This window comes from Stomoxys calcitrans, chromosome 5, assembly GCF_963082655.1.
Source record: "Stomoxys calcitrans chromosome 5, idStoCalc2.1, whole genome shotgun sequence".
In the NCBI taxonomy this organism is placed as follows: Eukaryota; Metazoa; Arthropoda; class Insecta; order Diptera; family Muscidae; genus Stomoxys; species Stomoxys calcitrans.
In genome coordinates, this window is record NC_081556.1 from 94,748,248 (window position 1) to 94,773,218 (window position 24,971).

At 36.2% G+C, this 24,971-nt stretch overlaps 3 protein-coding genes across 7 annotated transcripts in view; 2 read left to right on the forward strand and 1 right to left on the reverse strand.

Moving 5' to 3' along the window:
• Positions 1-282: 282 nt before the first annotated feature.
• Positions 283-4,037, forward strand: LOC106086667 (AP-3 complex subunit sigma-1). The gene is made up of 3 exons (XM_013251424.2): positions 283-484; positions 556-647; positions 2,889-4,037. The coding sequence occupies exons 1-3, from the start codon at positions 416-418 to the stop codon at positions 3,301-3,303; spliced, it is 576 nt and encodes a 191-aa protein (XP_013106878.1). The 5' UTR covers positions 283-415; the 3' UTR covers positions 3,304-4,037.
• A 6,376-nt stretch (positions 4,038-10,413) lies between these two features.
• LOC106086666 (zinc finger protein Xfin) lies at positions 10,414-12,762 on the reverse strand. Of its 2 annotated transcripts, none has more exons than XM_013251423.2 (2): positions 12,477-12,762; positions 10,414-12,374 (listed from the first exon to the last, which is right to left on the reverse strand). In XM_013251423.2, the coding sequence occupies exon 2, from the start codon at positions 12,361-12,363 to the stop codon at positions 10,717-10,719; it is 1,647 nt and encodes a 548-aa protein (XP_013106877.2). In that variant the 5' UTR covers positions 12,364-12,374; positions 12,477-12,762; the 3' UTR covers positions 10,414-10,716. The 2 variants fall into 2 exon arrangements, with proteins under 2 accessions (XP_013106877.2, XP_013106876.2); XM_013251422.2 differs by having other exon boundaries at positions 12,458-12,762.
• Positions 12,763-15,236: 2,474 nt separating this feature from the next.
• Positions 15,237-24,971, forward strand: part of LOC106086676 (myosin heavy chain, non-muscle) — a 124,121-nt gene continuing 114,386 nt past the window's right edge. For 2 of the 4 annotated variants that reach the window (XM_059370190.1, XM_059370193.1), the window contains exons 1-2: positions 15,237-15,315; positions 16,738-17,146. In XM_059370190.1, the coding sequence (XP_059226173.1) occupies positions 17,015-17,146 (132 nt within the window). In that variant the 5' untranslated portion in view covers positions 15,237-15,315; positions 16,738-17,014. Of the gene's footprint in view, positions 15,316-15,863; positions 15,882-16,737; positions 17,147-24,971 lie in introns of those variants that run through there. The other 2 variants (XM_059370192.1, XM_059370191.1) reach the window with 2 other exon arrangements.

Here is a 24,971-nt window from a genome sequence, read left to right on the forward strand (position 1 = left end):
GAACTGCTACAACAACAACAATAACAATAGTTTTATTAAAATTGTTTCATAAGTATCTTATAGTTTTATTAAAATTGTTTCATAAGTATCTTTTTGCTTCAAAATCTATTTCTAAAAAAAGTAATGACAAAAAAATATCGCTAAAAGCGAATATAGTACTAGCTTTAAATAAGCGACTCCGCTAGTTCACCAAATAATACACGCTTATATACGTTAGACGCCGACGCCAACGACAACGAAAATATGCTATTTACCCAACGCTATCGCTTTTGTCCCATTGTGTACGTTTTCTCTTCAGACAACACACCGCAGAGATAAAAACGAAAAATATCAATGCCCTCGTCAACAAAATCTATATAAATCTATAAATATAATTAGTAATTAGTTGAAATTACATTTATTTTAGTAATTGATAATGATAAAAGCGATATTAGTTTTTAATAATCATGGCAAACCACGCCTTTCCAAATTCTATCAATATTTTGTAAGTGCAATATTGTGCGTTTATTTGGCTCAAGCAAATTTTCACTTTTTTTATGTTTGTATATTTTCCAGAATGAAGATATGCAACAACAAATTATCAAGGAAACATTTCAGTTGGTTTCCAAACGAGATGACAATGTTTGCAACTTTCTCGAAGGTGGGAGGTAAGTTTTACAGTTATTTTGAATTTATTCCAATAACATAAATGCAGATATTCAACATAGAAATCAAACACTTCAGCCTTATATCAAGGACACGCATTTTCTTTAGTGATTTTTTTACTATTTATAAGCTAATATCACTTCTACGAATGGTTTTTATGATTTGTAACTCGTGAACATCAGTTTCTTGAATCAAGCTAAGGCTCTATCTACAAGATACATATGGTGGGTCGGACTGAGTTCAAAGAGAAGTTTTGGTTTCATTTCCTGCATGAGTCCTCTGTTTAGAATATGTTACCTTCTTGCTACAATTATTGGAGGCCTCCGTAGTGTAGAGGTTAGCATGACGCTGAATGCCTGGTGAGAACATCAGAAACAATTTTCAGTCGTGGCTATCTCCTCCTAATGCTGTCGACATTTGAGATACTTCACATTTACCATTTGATATGTAAAAACTTCTCCACAAAGAGGTGTAAAATTTGCATTTACAAGTATGGCTCAAAAGTACCCTGATCCTTAATAGAATGAATATTCATGGAAAATTTAATGGTAGTAGTTAGTACAATTGTGTTCACAAAAGCACAAAGTATTTATCACTGACATTGACATTATTGTTCGCGCCTCCACTCGGAATTGTTAATGTTTATGTTGTGTTTGTCTTTTGTTATCACACTGCAATCATAACAAAAAAGCAAGAAATTGAAAGCTAAATTTGAAGATGCATCATATCATGGTATGTTATAACATTTACATCCGTCTAACCTTTATGGAAATGCCCCAATACGATCATGAACGCAGAGTTATTATATTTTCTTGAAATTAAGAACCGTGGTTTTTATAAGACCCCTTGAAACCAATGCTAACTACAATTCTAGTTCAATCATATGTTGGCCGGTTCTATGCACCGAATTAATCCTATCGATCCTTATCGGTCAGGGGCTGCGGACTCATACACTTATTTTGCAGAAAAACCTGCTCCGTATACTACTTTTACCGTGCCAGAATTGAAAAAAAAAACCTAAATCCCACTTCTGTTTGCCAGTGTCGTATGCATCTGCGGTGTAAATGTGAAATGGATTTGATGCAGGTACTAATGTACTTTAACTTGTAAAGTAGCCAAGAGTATAATCATACTGACTACGTTGGAAGGTGGTGTGACAAAGTAGTCAGCAATGGGCCTCAAGGGTCGTCTTCGTCACCGGACTATTATTATGGGATTATTATGATCACCACCAGTAGATCATACACCAGTAGACATAGAATATTTGACAAATCTGAACCTACTTTAAAACAAATAGGTTTATGGCCGTATTCACAAAACTTATTAAGTCCTAAAATATTTTTATTTTACAGTTCTATAAAGAAATTCCTTCAAACAAATCTATTTCAAATCTACATTAAGTTTTGTGAATGCTGGTGTTAAACTTTCACGGTGATATGACTTATAGTTTTTCCAAAAAAATTAGTTAAAAATTTTACAAAATTATGTTAAAGTGAAAAATCTAAAACAGTGCATGTCCATGAACCTACTACAACCGGGTTGCAAATGCAGAGGCAAACTTTTTACATGTCAATGAGTGCAGTCCGATTCAAGTTTAAGCTCAATGATAAGGGGCCTCCTTTTTATAGCCGCGTCCGAACGTCGTGCCGCAGTGCGACACCTCTTTGGAGAGAAGTTTTACATGGCATAGTAGCTCACAAATGTTGCCATCATTAGAAGGGGAAAACCACCGCTGAATTTATTTTCTGATTGTTTCGCCAGAATTCGAACCCAGGCATTCAGCGTCATAGGCGGACATGCTAACCTCTGCGCTACGGTGGCCTCCTACTACAACCAGGTTAGATGGTCTAAAACCGTGTTCTTCCAGAATATTGATACCCTTTCGAATGGTGCATAAAATTGTATAGCTTGAAATTTCAATTTTGAATTAAACCAAACTTTTGAGGTCGAATTCCCCACAGTGCAGAGTGGCGCATTGCGTCATCTCTTTGGGGAGCTAACTGCTCTGTGACTGCCATATCATTTTTACAAATTGCATAATTCCTGACGAATGTCGCCAGCATTAGGAAAGGATAACCGCCGCAAATAATTTTTCTGATGTGCCCGCCAGGATTTAAGACCAGGCGTTCAGCGTCACAGTCTAACATTGCGCTACGGTGGCCTCCGAAATTATTCACACATAATTGATATATATATTTTTTTGATTATATTTATAACACGCGAATAATATTTATATTTTCCAGTTTAATTGGCGGTTCCGACTATAAACTTATTTATCGCCATTACGCTACACTTTATTTTGTATTTTGTGTGGATTCCTCGGAAAGTGAATTGGGAATCTTGGATCTTATTCAAGTGTTTGTGGAAACTCTGGACAAATGCTTTGAAAACGTATGCGAATTAGATTTAATCTTTCATGCCGATGCTGTGCATCACATACTTGCCGAACTGGTTATGGGTGGCATGGTATTACAAACCAATATGTCCGATATTATGGCACGCATCGAGGAGCAAAATAAATTGGTGAAACAGGAGGCAGGTATATCGGCGGCGCCAGCACGTGCCGTAAGTGCTGTCAAGAGCATGAACATTCCACAACAAATCAAGGATATCAAACTTCCCGATTTGCCACAAGCCATTAAAGACTTAAAGTTCTGACCAGGCCCAACCAGCAGCAACAGTTCAACGTTTGTGGATAGCTATGTTTTGCAGCGCCTCACTTCTCCAACATCCAACATGAATCCAACATCGGCTTTTAGTTCTCTTGCAGCGTACGCTTTAAATTCAAATAACTCTAACAGCAACAACAACAACAACAACTCCTTATCATTTGGAAATAAAAATTTGTATGCTTCGTCAGTTACGCAATTTCTAAACCAGTCCATCTATGAACCCATCGAAGATGATGACTTCAATAGCACTTTAAATGCTGATGCCATTGCTATTGCTTCCGCATTCAATTATGATTATTATCAATCGCAGTCATCAATGGATCCAGAGAAATGCAATGCATTCGAGTCAACTCATTCAAGTGGTCCTAGAAATTTGGCCGATGTAGCAGAAGCTCATGAACAAAGTTTAAAAATTATTCGTGAATCATTCGATCTTGGTGGCGTACGTAAATCGGCTGATGACGTCAGACAAACTGCCAAGAAAAAACACAAGAAATCAAAAAAGGTCAAATAATCCTTAAGCCAAAACGTTATGGGTATGAGTTTGTTATAGAAACGAAAACAAGTGCAATCTGCAAGAGAACCAAAAGAATATGTAGGATATTTATTATATTTAAACAAAAGTCCTGTATTCATTATTTATCTCTTCTTAAACACCCCAATACAAATCTGTGTATATTTTTATTTAATAAAATTAAGTTTATTGATTATGGTAAAAAATGCACAAAACTCATTTCAAAAAGTCCTAAAGTGTTTTTCCTATCAATTTTTAAGAGTGAAATGTAAAGTTTATAGATTTTATGTAACTTTCTGTACATGTTTTTAACCTATAATAATTAAGTAATATTGATCTAGTACCTCATAGGGTACATATTGATCACCATGACATTCCAAGACGAATAATCAATGCCGGTGCCTTCGTCTCTTCTGCTACTACTCTTCGACTCTAACTTCCTGAAAAAATCACAATGTGTTGCGTTAAGCTTCTCGAATAGTGTATGGTCAAGGTCGGGCTAAATTTGGGTATAGCTGCCATATATGTACTATTCTCCCGATTTTAGTCCTCGGGGCCCATGGGATCAGCGTTTATTACCCGATTTCGTTGAAATTTGGCAAGGTGAGCAGTCTTAGGCTTATACTATTCTCCCGATTTTAGTCCTCGGGGCCCATGGGATCAGCGTTTATCACCCGATTTCGTTGAAATTTGGCAAGGTGAGCAGTCTTAGGCTTTTCGACGTGCCTATTCAATATGACCCCAATCAATCTATTTATGGATATAGCTGCCATATATATCGATCTTCCGATTCAAGGCCTGGGCCCACAAAAAATTAGCATTTGTTTACCGATTTTGCTCAAATATTGTACAAAGAGTTGTATTTGACCCTTACATATCGTTCCTGAACATGGGTTAGATCGCATTGTTTTTAGATAGAGCTGCAATAAAGACTAATATTCTGTTTTACCGTCTTAAACAGTGAATTATATTAGACCACTCAGTGTCCGTACCGAATTTGGTCCAAATGGGCCCATAAATGATGCATTTTTCACAGCTGGACAAAATCCCGCAATGGAATCTCAATAAGACTTTAAAACCGAAAAAAGAAAGCGCAAACAAAGTCATCAAATAATTTAAAAAAATAAGTGGAAAAAATATATTTTTTTTTATATATTTAGAAACGATTATGATTATGTGCTATTGGAGAGCTCAATGCATATGCCTTCTTGTAGGTACCCCAAAGTTGTATGCCGTTATTTATTTATTGTTATTTAAATTGATCTTCGATTTGGGCCCCAGCAGCCAGTAGTTATTGGCTTTTAATCTTAAGTTGTTTCTGTGTAGCCTTTATATGAGTTTTCCATGTCAGACGTCTTTCTAGAATTATTCCTAGATTTTGGTTTGACTAGATATTTCTTCTCCATTATTGTTTACAGCAGGACTATCGCCTCTTCTCAGAAAAAATGTAATATGGCTTGATTTGTCCGAATTAATTTTTATACCCTCCACCATAGGATGGGGGGTATACTAATTTCGTCATTCTGTTTGTAACTACTCGAAATATTCGTCTGTGACCCCATAAAGTTTATATATTTTTGATTGTCGCGACATTTTATGTCGATCTAGCCATGTCCGTCCGTCTGTCTGTCGAAAGCACGCTAACTTTCGAAGGAGTAAAGCTAGCCGCTTGAAATTTTGCACAAATACTTCTTATTAGTGTAGGTCGGTTGGTATTGTAAAGGGGCCATATCGGTCCATGTTTTGATATAGCTGCCATATAAACCGATCTTGGATCTTGACTTCTTGAGCCACTAGAGGGTGCAATTCTTGCCGGATTTGGCACAAATTTTGTACAACGGCTTCTTCCATGGTCTGAATCGGTATATTGCCTGATACAGATCCCATATAAACCGATCTTCCTATTTTACTTATTGAGCCCATAAAGGCTGCAATTTTTATTCGAATTGGCTGAAATTTTACACAATGACTTTGACTATGGTCTTCGAATCGGACTATAACTTGATATAGCTCTAATACCATAGCAATTATTTTCATTTACCCTTTGTTTGCCTAAAAAGAGTTACCGGGAAAAGAACTCGACAAATGTGACCCATGGTGGAGGGTATATAAGATTTGGCCCGGTCGAACTTATCACGCTTTTACTTGTTATATTTCATCTTCGCTATTACTCACTGAGAAGAAGTACTTGTCTCTGCTGTATGTAGAGTGTATAAAACTGGGTCGAGAACGCTGCCTTGTAGTATACCTGCTTTAATTGCATATACTGGAGATATTTCGTTTTTAATCTTCATGTAAAAATGTCTTTGTAAGGGAGTAACTGTTGAACGTCCACAAATTCTGCCGGATCAGCACTTCTTGTTTTCCAATGTATCGGTTAAAACATTGATCAACCGGTGGCATTGTTCATTCATACCATGTTGGGTTATGCACTTAAGTCGTGAGTAGTGAGTAGTCGTGTCACGCGTGAGTCACGCGATTCGTGAGTGAGATCCAAATCTAATCACGTGATCGTGCGTGAGCATGATTGAATTAAAATTCTTCGTGCGTGAGTTACGACTCTCAACGCTAATCACGAACCACGAAATATCACGACTTAGGATTGGTATTTTATTCTGCTTTTGACACTTAATCCCAGGATTGTTTCAAGGTGGTTATGGGTGCAAAACCAAAAGTTTACCTAAGCGGGAATGAAAATAAATGCGAAAACTTTTCGAAATCAATTATTTCTCCACCAATACAATATTCGTGCACACAGTCTTTTAATAAGCAATCAAATATTTAAAACAAAACAAAAATGGCACCAAATTGATGTGAATTTTGGGGTATTACTTTTAGTGTTAAACTATGAATGGGAACGCTTTTGCCCATCAAGGGAAGCTGTCCCAGGATCGCAAACCCCACAAAAATAACAAACAGTTGTTGAAAAGAAGTGAAAAGCTGTGCATAGATTTTAATAAACCAGTAAAAAATATGCGAGCTTATATTCGTAGCGATGAACATCGCCGTGTTGTAAGACAATATTTAAAAGAAAATAAAATAGTTGTCAAAAGTTGGTTTATAGACAAAATTATCACCAACGAATATGAGAATAAAAATGAGATATTGCTAACAACTGAATTATTGAATGAATCAAGCCCATGTTCCTTAATGGAATGTTCATGGGCAAAATTTGCAATCTGCAAGAGGGTCCCTCCTTAAATTGCTCAAGTTGAGTTTAGCTGAAAGGATAGCCATTATATTTAATATTGAGCTCCAAGATGAATATGTGAAGCCCGTAAATGAGCAAGATGGCCCTTCAACTTCTAGGTATACACGTGTAAGGTCAACTTCAAACATTTTTATTCACATGTCAAAAATGACATTGCTGACCTGACAAGATGATGTTAATGAAATCTTCCTAAAACATGGTGATCGAGTTATTATTAAAATAATAGAATTTAAGGATCAAAAAAATTGATAAAAGTATCAATAAAACAATTTTAGCTCCACAGACATTATCAGGCAAGTTTAAACATCAAAAACAATGACGAAAATTGTTTCAAATTATATGTATGTACTGGCTGCATTAGGAGAACCGGCAATGGCAGATGCGTGGAAAACATGAAAACTTCAAACGGATATCACAGTGGGTTCCATAGGATTAAATTGTCTATTATTCCTAAAACATATCAAATCGTTCGAAGCGAATAATCCAGTTATCAGTGTACATATATGTTTTCGGGTACGAGAATAATCAAGTCGTTGGACTTTACTATCTAACCAAAGACGAAAAACATCATCATATAAATCTGATGATGGAGATAAATTCCATTATTCCTATATTCCGGTAATATAACAATAAAAAAAAACATCTCTAATTAAATATGTTTTTCTTTCATTTTCCTTAGATCACATCGGAGAGGAAAAAGTGCTTCGAAATCTGGTTTGAGCGCATACAAAAGTTAATAAATCAAGCTGGAGGATACTTTGAAAAACAATAAAAACTTTTTGATGATAAAAAAGTACATTTTCATGAAATTTATATAACCCTCGTATAGATCGGCTTTGGACACACACACTCACACTTTAAGACATTATTTACTTAAGGCAAGACTTAGGAGTTAAAGGATTTTCCAATTAGAGTTGATATTTGGAACATATGCCTAATAGCCACCACGATCACGCTTACGTTTACAAGACCATATACTTTGCATGATATTTTCCTTAACAAAATCACAAAGTTCCTATTCTATGTCCTCGATTGCCTCACTAATTTTATCTTTGAGGTCTTGAATCGACCCTGGGCCAGTGGCGAATAAGTCGCAAAGTGTTAAATCACAAGATCTCGGTGGCCAATTGCGAGCACCTTTTCCAGAGAAAACACGGCCCGGACCGTGAAATCACCGGTCCTACGTCCAGCATATGTATATGAATTTAACACTACACGCCTATTATATATAGATGTGGAGAATGACAAAGATAGGTAGGTTGTGTTATTCAGTGTTTCTTTTTAATCCAAGCTATTTGTAAAAAAGAAATTTGCTTTATTACTAAATTCTATAAAATGCATTAAATTTAACTAACTTTGACGCCTAGTTCCTGGCCTATTACCAATGATACTTGCAACATACAATCGTTAGCTGCCACATGCTGCTCCCATATCCACACAAGAGGTGTGGCCGCTCTTCGGGCACAAAAAATCAAAAAAAAAAAAAAACAAAGAAGTAATAATGACGCCCTCAAAACTCAGGAGAAAACAAAACGATGAAATACCAAGAAATATAGGGTGTGGCAGCAGCGCTGCCACCACAGTAAATCCTACTTTCCAACGTAGACCCTTTTACCAAGCGCAAACAACACGACCATACCATACTGCCCTAAAGCATGTAAAATGTTTTTGCTGCTTGTTTGCTACTGCTTTGCTGTTCTTGTTGTTGTTCGCACAAGCAAAGAGGAGTAATAGCTGGCTCGGCCAGACAGTCAGCCAGCTAGCTATCCATTCATATGCCTGGTCTGTGGAACGAGAAATTATAACAGCGAAGAAGAAAAAAAGAGGGCGTAACGCACATAACCATGGTACCATAGTTTGCTGTATTTCGTTAAGGCATTCCCTATACTGGGTATTTTCGTCAAAATCGAAGTAAAGCCTACATGCATTCTTGTAAATGTGTTTGTGTATGAAGTTTTATTTATTACAAAATTACATAGACACGAAAATGTCTGGAGCTGCTGCCTTCTACTGCCACTCCCACCCACACGCAAATGATGATTTCCATTGAAACAGCCTTGCGTATGTGTAAACAAAAACAACAAACTCATAATGACGTTGTACAATATCGATTGAAAGTGACCACTTTAAACTTGAAGTGGGCGTTGAAAAATATTATTACCTTTCCCTTCTGATGGCCAGTAATCTATGCTATACTAGCATTGGATATGAATTTTTTTTTTATTAACAATAATAATGCTATGAACCTTATTAGATGTGCGGTAGTTTCAAAAAATCTAATAATTTTTGTAATATGATCAGGCTGGAACCTAATCAGGGACTTGGGCTAATAATTGTACATAGCGAAACTTAGTCGAGACTATTGATTCATGCCATTGGCTGTTTTTACGTAGATTCGATTTCCACTGGCGGCTTTGGTACTTCGTCTAAAAAATACAACTTTGCCATCAAAATGGACAATGTCTTAGTGAGCCTGATTGCAAACGATCAGCAGCCTTTCTAAAGGATGGTTAAATTTTAAAGGCCTATGTTTAATACGAACCACATCTTCAAGTCGTTTTTCAGCATTTCATTTGACATTTCTCAACTTCAGAATTACAATCGATTTGAAACATGTACACAACGGAGCAACGCGTTAAAGCTATCAATTCAAATTCAACCATACCTACGCTTTGGTTTTTATAAAATTTTAAGTTGTAAGCTGCAAAAATTAGAGGGAAAGCTTAAAAAACCTTAAAAAAGGGGAAGTATTTTTTAGCAACTCCAGATAAGAGTGGTATGGGTTTTAAACAAATATTGCCTAACCATGCCTTTTCCCATTCTTAGAATTGCTGTATTAAATTCGTTAAATTTATACAAAGCGAACTCAGCCACTGCTTACATTTTTGGTGGCATGGAACACACTGTGCTTGTGCTTTGGGCCAACATTAGTTTGCTTGTTTTTTTTTTTTTTTTTTGGAGGATGTAGTAAACACTCCCTCTACCATTCGTTGTCTTTAGGCACACCCAATTCTAATTTTATGGAGACTTGTATTTTTCTGTTGCCTATGTCATTAATGTTCTGTGGGCGTGTCACTATTCAAAGTCACAGCATTTTGTTTCACCATCAAAGCATTTCGTAACACACACAAACGTACGTATATATACATATACGAAGAAAATTCCTTTAAAGAAAATAAGTCGCAGAAAAAAATTAAACAAAATAAATATATATCGGTAATATTAAGGGGATAAATATTTGATAAGGAAAGTAGAATTATATTTGAGACAACCAAATTTTATTTAGTTAGTATTCGTTTTAAAGGACTTTTATAGATACAACAGCAACTTGATGAACTTGAAAAGGTTTGCTAAATTAAAATACAAATGCATACAGGTGTATTTGCATACGTATATTTTGCATTAACATTAAATTTTATTCAAATCACCAAAGTATTTTATACACAAAAAAAAAACGTATTAATTAGAAGAGAGTACGACAGATTTCACAGTAAAATATAAATACTTTTTATAAATGTTGAAATGTTATGACTAAGTTACCTTTATATACACAAATACTATTTGAGAATTGCAATCCATTTAATGCATATATATATACAAGAGATTATCAAAATTGTCACCGCATACAATGCAGTAGCAGTGTGTGGTTTTTCTTCATCATCTTAGGAGGAGAATCATCTTATTCTTGTATGAATATTCATATGTTTCTTGAGGTGATCACTTCGCATAAAACGCTTATCACATTCGTTGCATGCGAAAGGCTTTTCACCAGTGTGAGTTCGTATGTGGCGATTGAGATCATCAGGACGTTTGAATTTCTTTGAACATTGTGTACAAGGAAATGGTCTTACATCGCCAAAAGATGAACCACCAGCCTCTGGCGATCTTTTTGGGGTTCTTTTGTAAGGAGGAGGTAATATATGTTGAGAAGTTGTTGTTGGGTTTGCTCTTGGAACTATGACTAACGGCAAGGGTAAGGGTGGCAAATTAGCTTCAGGCATAATGGCATCATCATCTGGCTCATCTTCCTCGTTGCGAAGTTTTTGGGCTCCCAGATGGAATGCTGACGATGATTTCGGCATAGCTATGCCATGCATTGATGGTTTATGTTTGTTATTTTCATTTATGTTAGCTCTATCGAATGTTATTTTCCTCTCGGGGCTATTTTTGGAGAAGGTGGCCCGCTCTTCTCTGAAATTTTCCGTTGAATAATTATGAAAATGTGATTCCTGTCTTCTTCTATCCAGTTCATATAGCCCGCTCTGTTTTGCAAATTGTGCTGCTTCCGTTTTTGGGCCAGCATCGTCAATTTCGAAACTTGGCTCAGTTTTTATCTGAACTTCAAATGGTGATTCTCTACAATTCGATAAAGGTGATAGACGATGTAGATGATGTGTTTCTCTTTCCTTGGCAGGTGCCTGATGATTATTTCTTGGATCTTCACTTATAGGCACCTCATTTTTGACTTCAAACTTCGATATGAAACCAGCCATAATTTTCATCGCATCACTAAAATTATTGGTTTTAGAATTATGGTTTTGAAGTAAATTGTTTCTTGACAGATGTTTCATTAATTTCGGCCTTTTTCCTACTTGTGTGAAGGGGGTGGAGGATGCATCTCCCACCATTCCATTCTGTTGTTTTGCATGTGTAGCCAAATGTTTGGTCAGATGATCGCTTCTTGAGAACTTCTTACCACATTGTATGCATTCAAAAGGCTTTTCACCAGTGTGCGTTCGTATGTGTCGGTTAAGCTCGTCAGACCTAGTGAAGCCTTTTCCACAATCCGGTGCTGTGCACACAAATGGTTTAATGCCGGTGTGCCAAGTTAAGTGAGATCGAAGATGTGAACTTTTGCCATAACTTTTTGTGCAATTTTCATAGGGACATTCATATTTCTTTTTCGGATTGACAGCATTTGGTGTGGGCACAATTTTAGTGGTGGGCGTTAACACAATTAACGGTGAATGGATATTCCTCAATGTAGTGTTGGGGGACGACGACGTTGAATTGTTATCACCATTGCTGTTGACATAGCCGTCATTTACATCAGTAGCTGGCTCAGTTTTAATTCTTACATCTCCCTGGATGTCTGCATATGTTTTTGCGCCACTATTGATCATATATTGATTATAGTTTGTGCCGAAATTATAGTTGCTGGGACTGTGGTCATCACTCAGCCTTTCACTGTTCTGAACACTAACACCACTTCCACATTCATCATGTAACACACCCTGTTCTATTTTAATGGAGACACTCTGCAAGTCAGGCATTGTTGCTATGACCATAGGAGGTGTGGGCGTGTCATTTAGGGCAGCCATATCAAAATGCGCTGCAAACAAAAAAAAAACCAAAAAGTTTATTTTAACAGTGATAATCCTTTGAGAAAGCAAAAAAATTTCATTTCCACAATACCTATTCAAGGTGAACCTACTTCATTTGGAGGGTTTTTGTTTTAATTACTGTTCGAACATTGAAGTATATTTTTACGCCTTCGCTGTTATTTTTCAGTGGGCGTTCCTTCCTTTCTAGTTTTAATTTGCAGGCACCGATATTTATTTATCTTGTTTGAGTGTTTCGAGAACCCTGTTTTAAGATGTGATGTTTGTTATTAACGTTTAATCAAGTTTAATATAATAGATCTTTGAAAATTTGAGTGAGTTGCTGTTGTCCCGTCTACTTTGAATGGAGTGTTTTATCTGGTCTGTCGGCCGCTTCATTGTTTTTTGGCAGTAGGAATTATGGAAACATTGAGAGAGTCGAAACCCAATCATAGTGTCTGACGTCAGAGTCAAAACCCAATCATAGAGCCTGACGTCGGCGTCAGAGTCTAATCCCAATCACAGAGTCTGACGTCGGCGTCAGAATATATTCCCAATCATATAGTATGATGTCAGCGTCAGAATCTAATCCCCATCATCAAGGCGAAGCAATTACAGCTGGTCTCATGTGTACAACAACCACAAATCATATGGTGCAATCCGCCATCTCGTCATCAAGATGTCAATTCAAAACTTGCGCTCGTGTGCCGGTAAAATGAGAGAAAGAGAAACACAAACAAATGTGGCTGATAACTGTGAATAAGTGTGTTGGTTTAAGGTTGGTATTCTATTCTGCTTTCGGAAAAGTGGCGAAAATCTTCAATTGTTCCGCAAGCGGAATTCGGCAGTTATGTTTTGTTTTTATTTTCATACCAAAGACGTCTTTTATCTGCACTGATGGTTTTATTAATTTTTTTCGCAAGTAAATAAAAAAACAAAAAGAACAATTGAAACCAATAAAACAAAAATTATGCCGACAATGATGTCAAGCGTTGCCACTAAAATTTCTTTTTGGCTTTTTCCTCACTATAAATGGAGTACTACTTTTACGCCCATTTTTCTCCACCGATTCGCCGACGTTTTTTTTTATATGGAGTTTGACAGCACTCCACCTGAAAAGCTGAACAGAATACTCAGCTTTACTCAAAAATTGGTGCACATTTGCACATATTTTTACTGGAAGTCGTTCGCGTACTTTATTTGCCAGTAGAAGAAAGCGGGAGAGTGCATAAGAGCAAGCACGGTCTTGAGAAAGCGGGAGAGTGCATAAGAGCAAGCACGGTCTTGAGAGTTTTGTAATTGAGACTTCTGGAGGTTTTTACCTAGCAGAAAATTGCATCATTGAAACCACCTGTTTTGTTCAAATATTGGGTTGCCCAAAAAGTAATTGCGGATTTTTCATATAGTCGGCGTTGACAATTTTTTTCACAGCTTGTGACTCTGTAAGTGCATTCTTTCTTCTGTCAGTTATCAGCTGTTACTTTTAGCTTGCTTTAGAAAAAAAGTGTAAAAAAGTATATTTGATTAAAGTTCATTCTAAGTTTTATTACAAATGCATTTACTTTCTTTTAAAAAATCCGCAATTACTTTTTGGGCAACCCAATATATAGCAAAAGAGATTAATGGTAGATCTGACACTCCTGCAAATTTTTACGGGCAAATTGCTACTGATAATGTACGCGAACAGACCTAATGTAAACACCTATTTGGCATCTAAATGCGCTATCACACTCCCGGGCGGAGTTAATTCCTTCCATTTTGACAGTTTTCGGGCGAAAAGTCCAAGTCAGTACTAGACTTACAGGCTGGTACAATATTAGTTTTTCGAAGGTGGAAACACATGCTTTTCACGACTAAGCCTAGTACAAACTCCTTCCATGCGAAAATTGCTTATTAATTGATGGCGAAATATGCAACATTCTATTGGACGACATAACACAAAAAAAGTCAATTAAAACTTATTGTAAAAATATGTTGACGAAGGAAATGCGTAAACATTCCGAGGAAGTTGTACAGAGTTCTATGAGTAAAATAGTAGCGACATGTCGCTGCTTCAGTATTAATTTCTTTTCAATTAATTGACAATGTAATTAAATGCTCACGAATTGGGCATCAATCTATTCTGGTTTAAAGCTGTTATTATTGTTTGTGTTCTTGCGAAGAAAAGTTTGTCGAATTTCTCAATTATTTAATAGGCATTTTCGCTGCGAATGAAGTCAGTACTAGGATTTAAGCTGAGCTTTTCAAGCGGGATGCTGTCAAAATCCATAGAAAATAACATCGCCAAATCGCGATGTTATTTTCTATTGCTTTCAATGGTTCGTTTTTTCTTTTTGTTTTTTATTTATTTTTGAAAAAATATGAAACCATAAGAGCAGTTGAAAAACGCATTTTGATACAAAAACAAAAACAAATGATTATTGTCAAATATCGCTCGCGAAACAACTAAACACTTCAGCAACAATTCTCAAAGTATAATAGAATACCAACTAAGTCATATTCATTTACATGTAGTGGTTATTGCCCAACAACAAAATATTGAGTGTCAAAATCAGTGATTAGTGCAACTCTGATTTTGTGTATGTTACTAGTTCGCGCCACTTTCTTTGTTTCGGTGTGTTGCGGTTCTTAACTATAATGCACACAACGAAAACTCGTCGACAGATATAGCACTACGCGAGAAAAAAATTGTACTCAGCTGTTTGCTTTTCACTACCTGTGTCAATATGTCTTGATCTAAAATGCATCATACAAATCTAAACAGGTTTTTCCTTCATGTAAAGGTCCCTTATTCGTTAGAAGTTGATTTCTGTCTGCCTCGTCGACAGAAATTGTGTGCATGTATTTAACGAAACCGCGAAACCCGCCCAGATAGCAGTGCCGACGACGATTAGTAGAGCTGAGAGTGAAAGAATTTTTGTGTGCATTTTGAACCGATTAGGAAGAAAAAAGGTGAATTAAGTGTTAAGAATTGTGAATTTGACCACATTAGGCGTTTATATAAATAAAAAACTGTATCCTTAATGGACAATGATGAAATGTTTCATCTTTTAAACAAAGAAGTGACTGTGTCGGCGTTGCTGCATATCAAACATGACAAAAAACATGATGTTTGAGTCATCGGATGCATATGTGCATATAATGTTATAGTGTGTTGAAACATAAATCGAACTATTATTGACTGCATTATAAAGCAAATGTTAATAAAAAAAATAAACAAATTGTTTTAAGAAAGAATTGAGATTTTCTTAAGACGATATAGTTTGAGAACACCGCTGTTTAACGCACACAAATACACATGTATGCACGCTCCTCACAAATACATATATACACTTAACGAAGATTGTGCCGCGACATGTAAGACAACAGAAAGAAAACAAAAAAAATTTGCAGTGTGCCGTTGTTGTTGGTCCACAGGCTGGCCTTGCTAAGTTGAACAGAAATACTCTTACTTGAAACTGTGCTCACTCATTCGTTAAAGTGCAGAGTGACAGAGCGGTCACTCAATTGGATTTACGGTCGGTCTGGTTACGTCTTTCTTACTTCTTACGGGTCTTACGCTATTTTTTTGTGAAGAAAGAAAACGCAACAAAAAAATTTACTATTTGTCTTACAAGGCAAGCCTGGAAATTTGTGATATTTTATAAAAATGACCAAAGCATTTATATAAATAAAAAAAAAATACCAAGAACGGTTTAACGCATGCTTGTTTTTTAATCGTGCTTTATAGCAGGAGTAAACTGCCGATAAAAAAACCTTAACTTCCAATAAGAAAATGTTTGAAGTCCGCGCCCAGGATAGCTATGTTCTTTTCCATTTTTGGGGAATAGATGAAATGTTCATGTCTAAAATATGTTTTTATAGTTTTTCATTTTTTTTCTCTGTTCTTGAGTTTTGCCGACAATTGACAACTACAAGAATTCAGCGAACGAAATGTCAGTTGGTTTTTGCAGCTGCTAAGAGAGGGTGTTTGTCTCTTTTGAGTATATTTCCGCTCTTTAGGTGCAGTATTGCCAACTACATATTACCAATGTTAATTTAGAAAAAGGGAGAAACATATTTAAACCCCCACATCCAGCACTGCATTTCTGGGCCGACTTCGATAAAAATGATACTAAATTGTTCACAAGTGTAAAATGCTTGGCGCATTATGAACTACTCAATTTGTGTGAAGTGATACTAAATTTTTTAATACCAACTGGCAAGACCTGCAATGAAGGAATTTTATTGAATCCAAAGTCATATAAGTAGCAAACAAGCTGTTATTATATAGAAAAGTGTATTAGTACTCCTTTCAAGTTTAATTTAAATTTTAAATCAAATAATATTAAATTTATTTTTCTTTACAACCGCTCTATTTGTGCAAAAAAACAGTTTAGATTAGACAACGAATTTTTTATATAAAATATATTTTTTTAACTTAAACCCAATTAAAAATATTTTCAATAATAAAAAAAACATAAGTGTTTTTTAATTTGTGTGTACGCGTCGTTTTTGTGTCTGGAACTAAAAAAAATCGAAACATCCTTAACAAAAAGTGTTTTGTACAAACCTTCGAAGAAATACACCAACACATACACCGCCGCAGTCTGTGTTGCATATAAAATTTATTTTCGACTTTAACAAAAACCAACGAAAAATCTACGAAAATATGGCTGAGGAAGTCGATCGCAATGATCCCGAATTGAAGTATCTTTCGGTGGAGCGCAATCAATTTAACGATCCGGCCACACAGGCGGAATGGACACAAAAACGTTTGGTGTGGGTGCCTCATGAAAATCAGGTCAGTACATTTTGAAAATCACAGATGAATTACCAATCAATTATACATACAAATATGTTAAAATTCTTTTGTTAAAGCCATTTGCTGTGGTCATAACTTGACTTGCTCACATGTGTGTATTTCTTTAAAAAAAAATATAAACACATTTATGGCTGACTATTCTTGTCTTACTTCTCTCACCTTCCACCTACCTAAATCCCTAACCACTTTTTCTCCATCATCTTGGCTTTTTCTTTTACCCGACTGAAGTGTGTTTTTGTTGTTGTTGCTGCTGCTAAGGTATCGTTTCTCTGAGAGTGCGTTTTGGTGTCTGTTAAGTTTGAAATTTAACTTTTCGAGAGAACCGGTTCTGGCTGGCCATGTCCCCACATTCGAAGCACATGTATGCTGGGAGTATGTTGATTTCTTGGCCTTTACTTTCTTTGAAATGTGGAATGTGTGTGTAGCTGTGTGTGCATTTGTATGTGTATGACTCAATGCTAAGACTTCCATTGGACTGACTACACACTCCGTGGATTCTTTGACAAAGCAGTCTTCTTAGAAAAACTTGTTGTTGGCTTAAGCCATCTTATTTATTCAATGACTAATCAATGAATTTTTGGGAATAAATATTCCAACTTTCCCTTCCTCGTAACTAGCTTGCTGCTAAAGGGACAACGTTTTTTTCAACTCAATAAAAGAAATCTTTCACTTTATTGTTTGCAAGAGGACAGCAGATGAAAAAAGGCTTGAAATTCAACAAACTACCTATAACGCAAATAGTTTTTTTTTTAGAGAATGAAGTGTCAGTGAGCTAATCACCCCCAGAAAAGTTATTTCTTGTTGTCAGTCTATTCGTTCGCCAATCCACAGCTGATTTTATAAATGGAAAATATCCGTTTTCAGTGAGTTGGCAACGAATCGAGTGACAACGTTATGACAGATGTGGATTATTTATTGCGTGTTGCTCATATTGGTCTTAAATGAACATTCCATTAGGGAACCAGGGGCAACCCTTTTTCCCTCCTAATGCTGGCGACATGTAAAAAATTCTCTCAAAAAAGATTGCCGCACGGCGGTACGCTATAAAAAGAAGGCCCCTTATCATTGAGCTTAAAACTTGAATCAGACTCCTGTTTCTATGAACTTTATCCAAAATTCCACGTATCATTCTGGAATCATCATTGAAAGACTCCAACGTCTCATCATCTTCCCCACATGCTTACACATGGTGTCAATTGCTGCATTTTATACCTTTTGGCCAGTTTACTACCCGTTAAGATGTTCACACTCATCCGGATCTCAGCCTATTGGACCGTCGGAAACATCAATACCTTCCTTTTTAATGCTGGCTACATTTGTGAGATATTCTGCAATGTACAATTGCACACTAAGTCCTTCATCGGCAAGGGCTGCCGCCTCTGTACAACACACTGCTACAACAACAATAATACACTAAGTAGTATTGCTCAGCGGAACATCGCTCGAGCTTGGCTATACAATATAGCTCCCTTACCAATATTCTCCCTCACCATCCCACAATCGGTGTTAGTCAGCAAATTTGCCCTTGCAAATGATCAAATACATGCAACATTGTCAATGGGATGTCATACAAATTAAAACAACACTGTAATTGTACAACAGAAGCGTCCAGACGTCATGCTCTTCTAGGTGTTAATATAACCATAAATGGAGATATGACTTATAATTGATCATGCAACATTTTAGTCCCAAAATGGAAAAAAATCATAATTCGTGATAAAAAAAAATAAAATTTTTTTAGGCTTTGTCGAACAACATGAACAGAGACATCTGTTATTTTTTTTGCCATTTATGAAAGAATGACGCAGGTTGCAATGGTGTGACCATCTGTTTGGTAGCATGCATACGCACAACACAGATAAATCAAAACACTGTATTGAAAAAATGTCAAAAGCAAATCTTTTCAATGAATTTTTTTATTGGCATGAGAATAATGAATGGCAAGTGTCAAGTTTAACAATTGTTAAATTTGGATACTGCATAAGCACTGCCAAAAAAGTTTGAGATTTGAGTTATTTAATAAACTTCTGTTTTGTAATAAGTGTCTTTGTTTAAAAGCCTCAAGATATGGTATTAATATCTCATGTTTATTTTCACCTTCTGTTTAATTTTCTTCAACGATATCGTTGTCGTCGCCGTCGCCATCGCCATCGTCGTCATCATCAACATCTTTGTAAAAATATTCATCTGCTGCAGTTTGTTTGAATTTCCGTTCGTTTTGTTTTTCTTTAAATAAATTTTCTGTCTAACCTAATCTAGAGATGGGTGAGCGTGTGTACGTATGTCCAAGTATGTGTGTAATACCTTACCTATCTACCATAAGTAGGTATGAAGCAAACAACTGAATCACATTTATTTCCAAAAATGGTTACAATTTTTTCCTCAAGTGGTATTCACTTTTTAAGTTGAATAAGTTTTATCATCGATTTTTTTCGGGAGGATTATACACCATAAGAACAGACATATGAACATACACACATTCACTCGTAAATACTTTTTGATAATTTTTTTCATATATCTGAAAGTGCGGTGGCATTTCTTATTCTTCCGATTCATTTGGTTGTTTGTCATTATCGGCGTATAGTGTATATTTATTGTGAGTCATGCATTCCTTGTTATGCTTAATGTCATTTTTGGTTAACCATAGCTTAATACTTGAACTGCCAAGTTTTTTTTTATCTCATTGAGAATATAAAAAATATTTGAAGTACTTTTTTATTTTTTGCTTAAGTGGTTTTAAAATGTATTTTTAATCACATATATTCACTGGTTGCACACATATGTACATATATTAGTGGGTATAGTTATTATCTTGCTATGACAAATTTGCAGTCAAATGTAGTTTATTGAAAATGCTCTTATTATATTTGCGGATTTAGGAAATTTTTATATCGTATACGATTTATGGCCAACCTAGCCTATTACCTAAATTTAAAAATAGGTTAGCAGTAAATATTTGAGGTAGAAAAACTAAACCAATCGTTTTAATGAATTAATTTTGTGTTTGAAATGACCAGTTGTAAAGGCTGTTAAATTAATTTAGTCATTCCATTTGTAATACATTGAATTATCGATATGTGTCCCATACATGTATTCTTGACGTTTTGCCACCTTTGGGGAGGTCGCTCGGGTACATATACCATCTCCTCACCCTGCCTATTATCTCATGTTGGGAGGACACCTTAAAAACAAACACCTTGCAATAATTGATTAATATAAACTGCTATGACATCCAACTAGTTGTAGTTATTTTCAGAAAGTTTACTCTTTTCCGTTATGCAAATTTGTGCGTGAAGAAATTCAATATGTCTCCAAAATCTGAACCGTTTGAATGAATATTTCATTTCATGATTATCATTTATCCCAATACAACTAACATTTACCTATTGTTTGTCTATAAGTCTTGTTCTTTGTTATTATCATTGTTTGCCATTCTTTTCTGTTTACATTTTTCTGCCTCTATTTCGTTATAATAACGACTATGGTTATGACGGGCAAAGATGATGATTATTATCCGTCTACGGTGGTTCATGGCGTTTTTGTCATTGTGCTAATTCGACAGTCGTCAATACTTGTTGGTATTTTTGAAGGGTGTTTGTGTGAGTGTTTTTTGTCAGTTCCATTCTTGTGGGTTAATGAACCTTGTTCTCTTGGTTCTTTCTCTCTCACTTCTCGACTGTTGTAGTACTTTATTGTCATTCTCTTCAGTTAAAGTACGAGAAAAGACGCGTGTGTATGTGTGTACGCTAAATTTGGGTTATTGCAAAGCATTGTTATAGGTATGTTAAAAGAATTGTTTTGTTATTAATTGGCATTCGAGGCTAAAGATTCATTCACATTTAAATGAAATTTTATTTTGTTTGGCTTGTTTAATTTATAATTGCATATTTTATGGTAAATATATTGCATACATATTTGGAAATATTGGAATATTGTATAGTATGTTACAATCATGCCGTTTAGCAATTAGAACTTATATTGTTGCTGTTGTAGCATAGTTTGCCAGCACTGAGTAGAGCTGGCAAACTATCGTTAATCGCAAAATTCGATATTTTCGATAGTTTTAATAATAAATATCGATATTATCGATACTATCGTAAATTTCTCATCACCTATATTTCAAACGAAAATGAGAAGTAAAAATCAGGAGATCGATTTATATAGATGAAATATCAATACACAGACCAAGCAAAACCAAGGTTAATAAAGTAGTTTGAAGTCATGTGAAAAATCAAAATGCTAGCCTAATCGAAAACTGCGCCCTCTTTAGGCGCAATGTATCTTAAAGGATACATTCAGTGTCAGATAGCTTTTTTTTTTTTTTGCAAATTTTTCCATTTTTTTTTTCATTGTCTTTCACATATCAATGGGTGCAGTCCGATTGAAGTTTTAAGCTCAATAATATGGGGTCCCCTTTTTATAGCCGAGTCTGAACGGCGTGCCGCAGTGCGACACCTCTTTTGAGAGAAGTTTACATGGCATAGTACCTCACAAATGTTGCCGGCATTAGGAGGGGAAAACCACCGCTGAATATTTTTTCTGATGGTCTCGCCAGGATTCGAACTCAGGCGTTCAGCGTCATAGGAGGACATACAAACCTCTGCGCTAAAAAAATTTTAACTTTTGCGATAGTATGCATCAGAAAAATATCAATCGATATTAAGTCAAAAAATTAAATATCGATAGTGCCATCGATATTTTGCCAGCTCTAACACTAAAGAGGCAGCCCTTGCCGATGAAGGACTTCACAGAAATAGATTATATATAGATAAAGGATTTGAATTTCGCACATACACAAGTTGGACACAAGTATGGTGGCATTTGTGAACTGTTTCTGCTCTTCGCAATTGCGGGGCAGTAACAGAACAGGTGCTCGACTGTCTCCAACTCCTCGTCACCACACATCCTGCAAAAGTCAGCCAGCGCCCAGCGCGACGTCAAATACCTGATGTTGCAATGACCAAGGGGGACTCCTATTAGCAGTTCGTAGTCATGCTTTTTAAGCCCAGGACAGTGTGATCGGGCCACCGCTCCCGCATTAACACCATCTCCAAGACCTTCGCCTGAAAGGCGTACACCCGTCTAGAAGATTTTAAGATTTCCTGTTTCCAAGGAATTCAATGAAGACTTCTTTCTGCTCCAGTACCCCCATCCAATTTGATTTGTACCCATCCGTGTACATAGAGGGTCCCGGGAAGGGCACGGTGCCAACAACCCAGAGACCAACCCAACCCATCAACAAGGAAGGACTCCCCTGTTATATAATCAGTCGCGCAGCAAAGAGTATGGCGCCACGCGGCATCATCATCCCCTGCAGAACTGAAGAATGGTATAAATTACAGTAGCGCCATGTAACTGACTCCCTCTTTTTATTTTCTGGTAAAACTTTCATGCATCTAGTCAAAATCAAATTTGGACTGCAAGTGGTATCGCGTGATTCGTGAACCATCTCTAAATACAATCATGTGTACGTGCGTGACCGTTATCGAAATAAAGTTCTTCGTGCGGTAAGTCTCACGACACTAATCGCGTCCCACGAGAAAATCATGCCTCACGTCAGCCACCTAGTCTTGGACTGATGGAACTTTGGCATTCGTTGTTGTTATTGTAAAGAAGCCAATAACTGGCTTATCATATGGAGCATGAAAGATACTCAGTATTTTGCAAAAGCCGGTGCCGTCCGGCCTCTCACTTTTCGCTCGGTACCGCTGATTGTCCGCGACTGTCACTGCAGCTACTCCGTATGGAGCTTTCCACTATCCGCAACCTGTGGACGTGCTCGGTAGCTCGCAGCTAAGCTTCCCGTGATAACAATGAACACCCCACATATCAGACCTCAATGTTCCGGCCTGTGTAGTGCTGACAGCTATTCCGTGCCGGGCTTTGATACTCGTATTGCCATATTGTAGTTCAAGCTACAACGAATGATCAAAGCTAGAGACAGAACATGACTGATTTCTGTTTCCGGCTATCTGACCATATCATGATCCTCAGGCGGTACGGTATTATCGCGAGTATATAGAGTGTGAATATCTTTATGGACAGTAGATTGCCCATAAGGGCTATAATATCCAGAACGAATAGGTCAAGCATGGTATTGGAGTGTAAGAACGTGATTAATGTCTTCTCCGTGGATGGAACGATTCCCAGCGCCAGGTGGCCGGGTATAGTGGAGTAAGTGGGTACGAGAGGGCAGAAGACTTGTCTAAAAGGGCCATGGAAGTGCCATCAATAGAATTCGTGAATTTGAAACCTTTCAGAATTGTGTAACAGACAGTGGCTTTCGGTATCATTACGAGACACACGAATCTGTTCAGAATACGTACGGCAAATGACAGTGTCAGATGATGGAACGTTAAAAGAATTCATATATTAATGACAGGTTTTTCAGTCTTAAAAACCATAAGGGATTTGGTTTTTAGCAAAGAATTCTTGACATCAGATTTTTAAAGTTACTTTTCGTTATTAAGAGCCCTTATCATTGCTGGCTTATGTGTATGTCCATAGATGTAAGGGGCGAAATTTAATCAGCGCCCATTTTCAGCCTATACTTAACTTGTAGCTAGGGTTCTATATAATTTTTCCATATGTAAAACTAGCCCATCTAGCCATCTAGTGCTCTTTAATGTACTTTTAATTAAAAAATTATAACCATTTTAAACAACAATAAATTTTACATATAAATTTATTTTAAAATATAATTCAAAATGTAAAAACAAGATGAAAATTCCAGCAATTGGCCATAGCCTAGAATCTCATATTAATTTTATGTGCTCGGTGACAAATTTCAATTAACCCCACCATCAAACAAACGGTTGATCGGCAACAAGTAAACAATAAATAAACATAAATTGTTTAACAACAACATTGCCACCAAAACGCAACGCCTTTAGAATTTTTAATTACCAATCGATTGGCGGCTTGGACAAGAGGCCCCTTTCTGTTGACTATACAAATATACACTTTCCGCTTCTATGATGGGTACACGCAAACAAACACACACACACTGTGAGCAGTTTCGATATTTCGCATTCCCCATTTATTAGTTACCATGTCCGTTCATCTGTTGATGCTTCTATTCGCAATTGATATAAGAAAAAAGTTATGTATTTAAATAAATGCCCATAAAGTGGAATCTATTCATTGTTGCTTTGTTTTTTTTTCACCCAGATTCTGCAATATAAAAATGTCTTTCTTTTTGGAGACGTTTTAAGGCGTAACTAAAATGTTTCCTTTTTGTTTCGAATATTTTTCTTAGTTGATTATACATACGTTCGAATTCTGTTTTCAAGTTTTGTTCAGCATCTCTTGGCGTGACACTAAATTTATGCCCTTAGGACGTGACAGATTCTCCCTTTTTTCTTCCACATTCGCCATAAAAATGTAGTTAAAAATCAATCAAAATTTTAACACTTCAACATTGCGTTATGTATTGTAGATGTGCTCGAATGGAATTTTAAGAAATTTTGCTTTTGGCCTTGCACAACAATGATCATGTGAACAGCGTTATCATTATGTATGTATAGGGCATATCCAGGCAACTAAACTTTTATGGCAAAGTATTTTTCAATGTAATGGGAGGTGATTTTTTAACCGTTGGGGATTGAAATATATAGGTTAGGTTGAATAAAGGGTGCGGATATTAGTTCGCCACATGCGACAGCGATCAAGCCGATCGCAAAAAAAATAAGTACTAAAAGTAAATATATAAATAAATACATATTAACAATAATCTCGAAAAAATCTAAGTTAGAAATTCCGTGCTACTCACAAAATTAGTTCTTCCATTTTCCACGCCCTTATG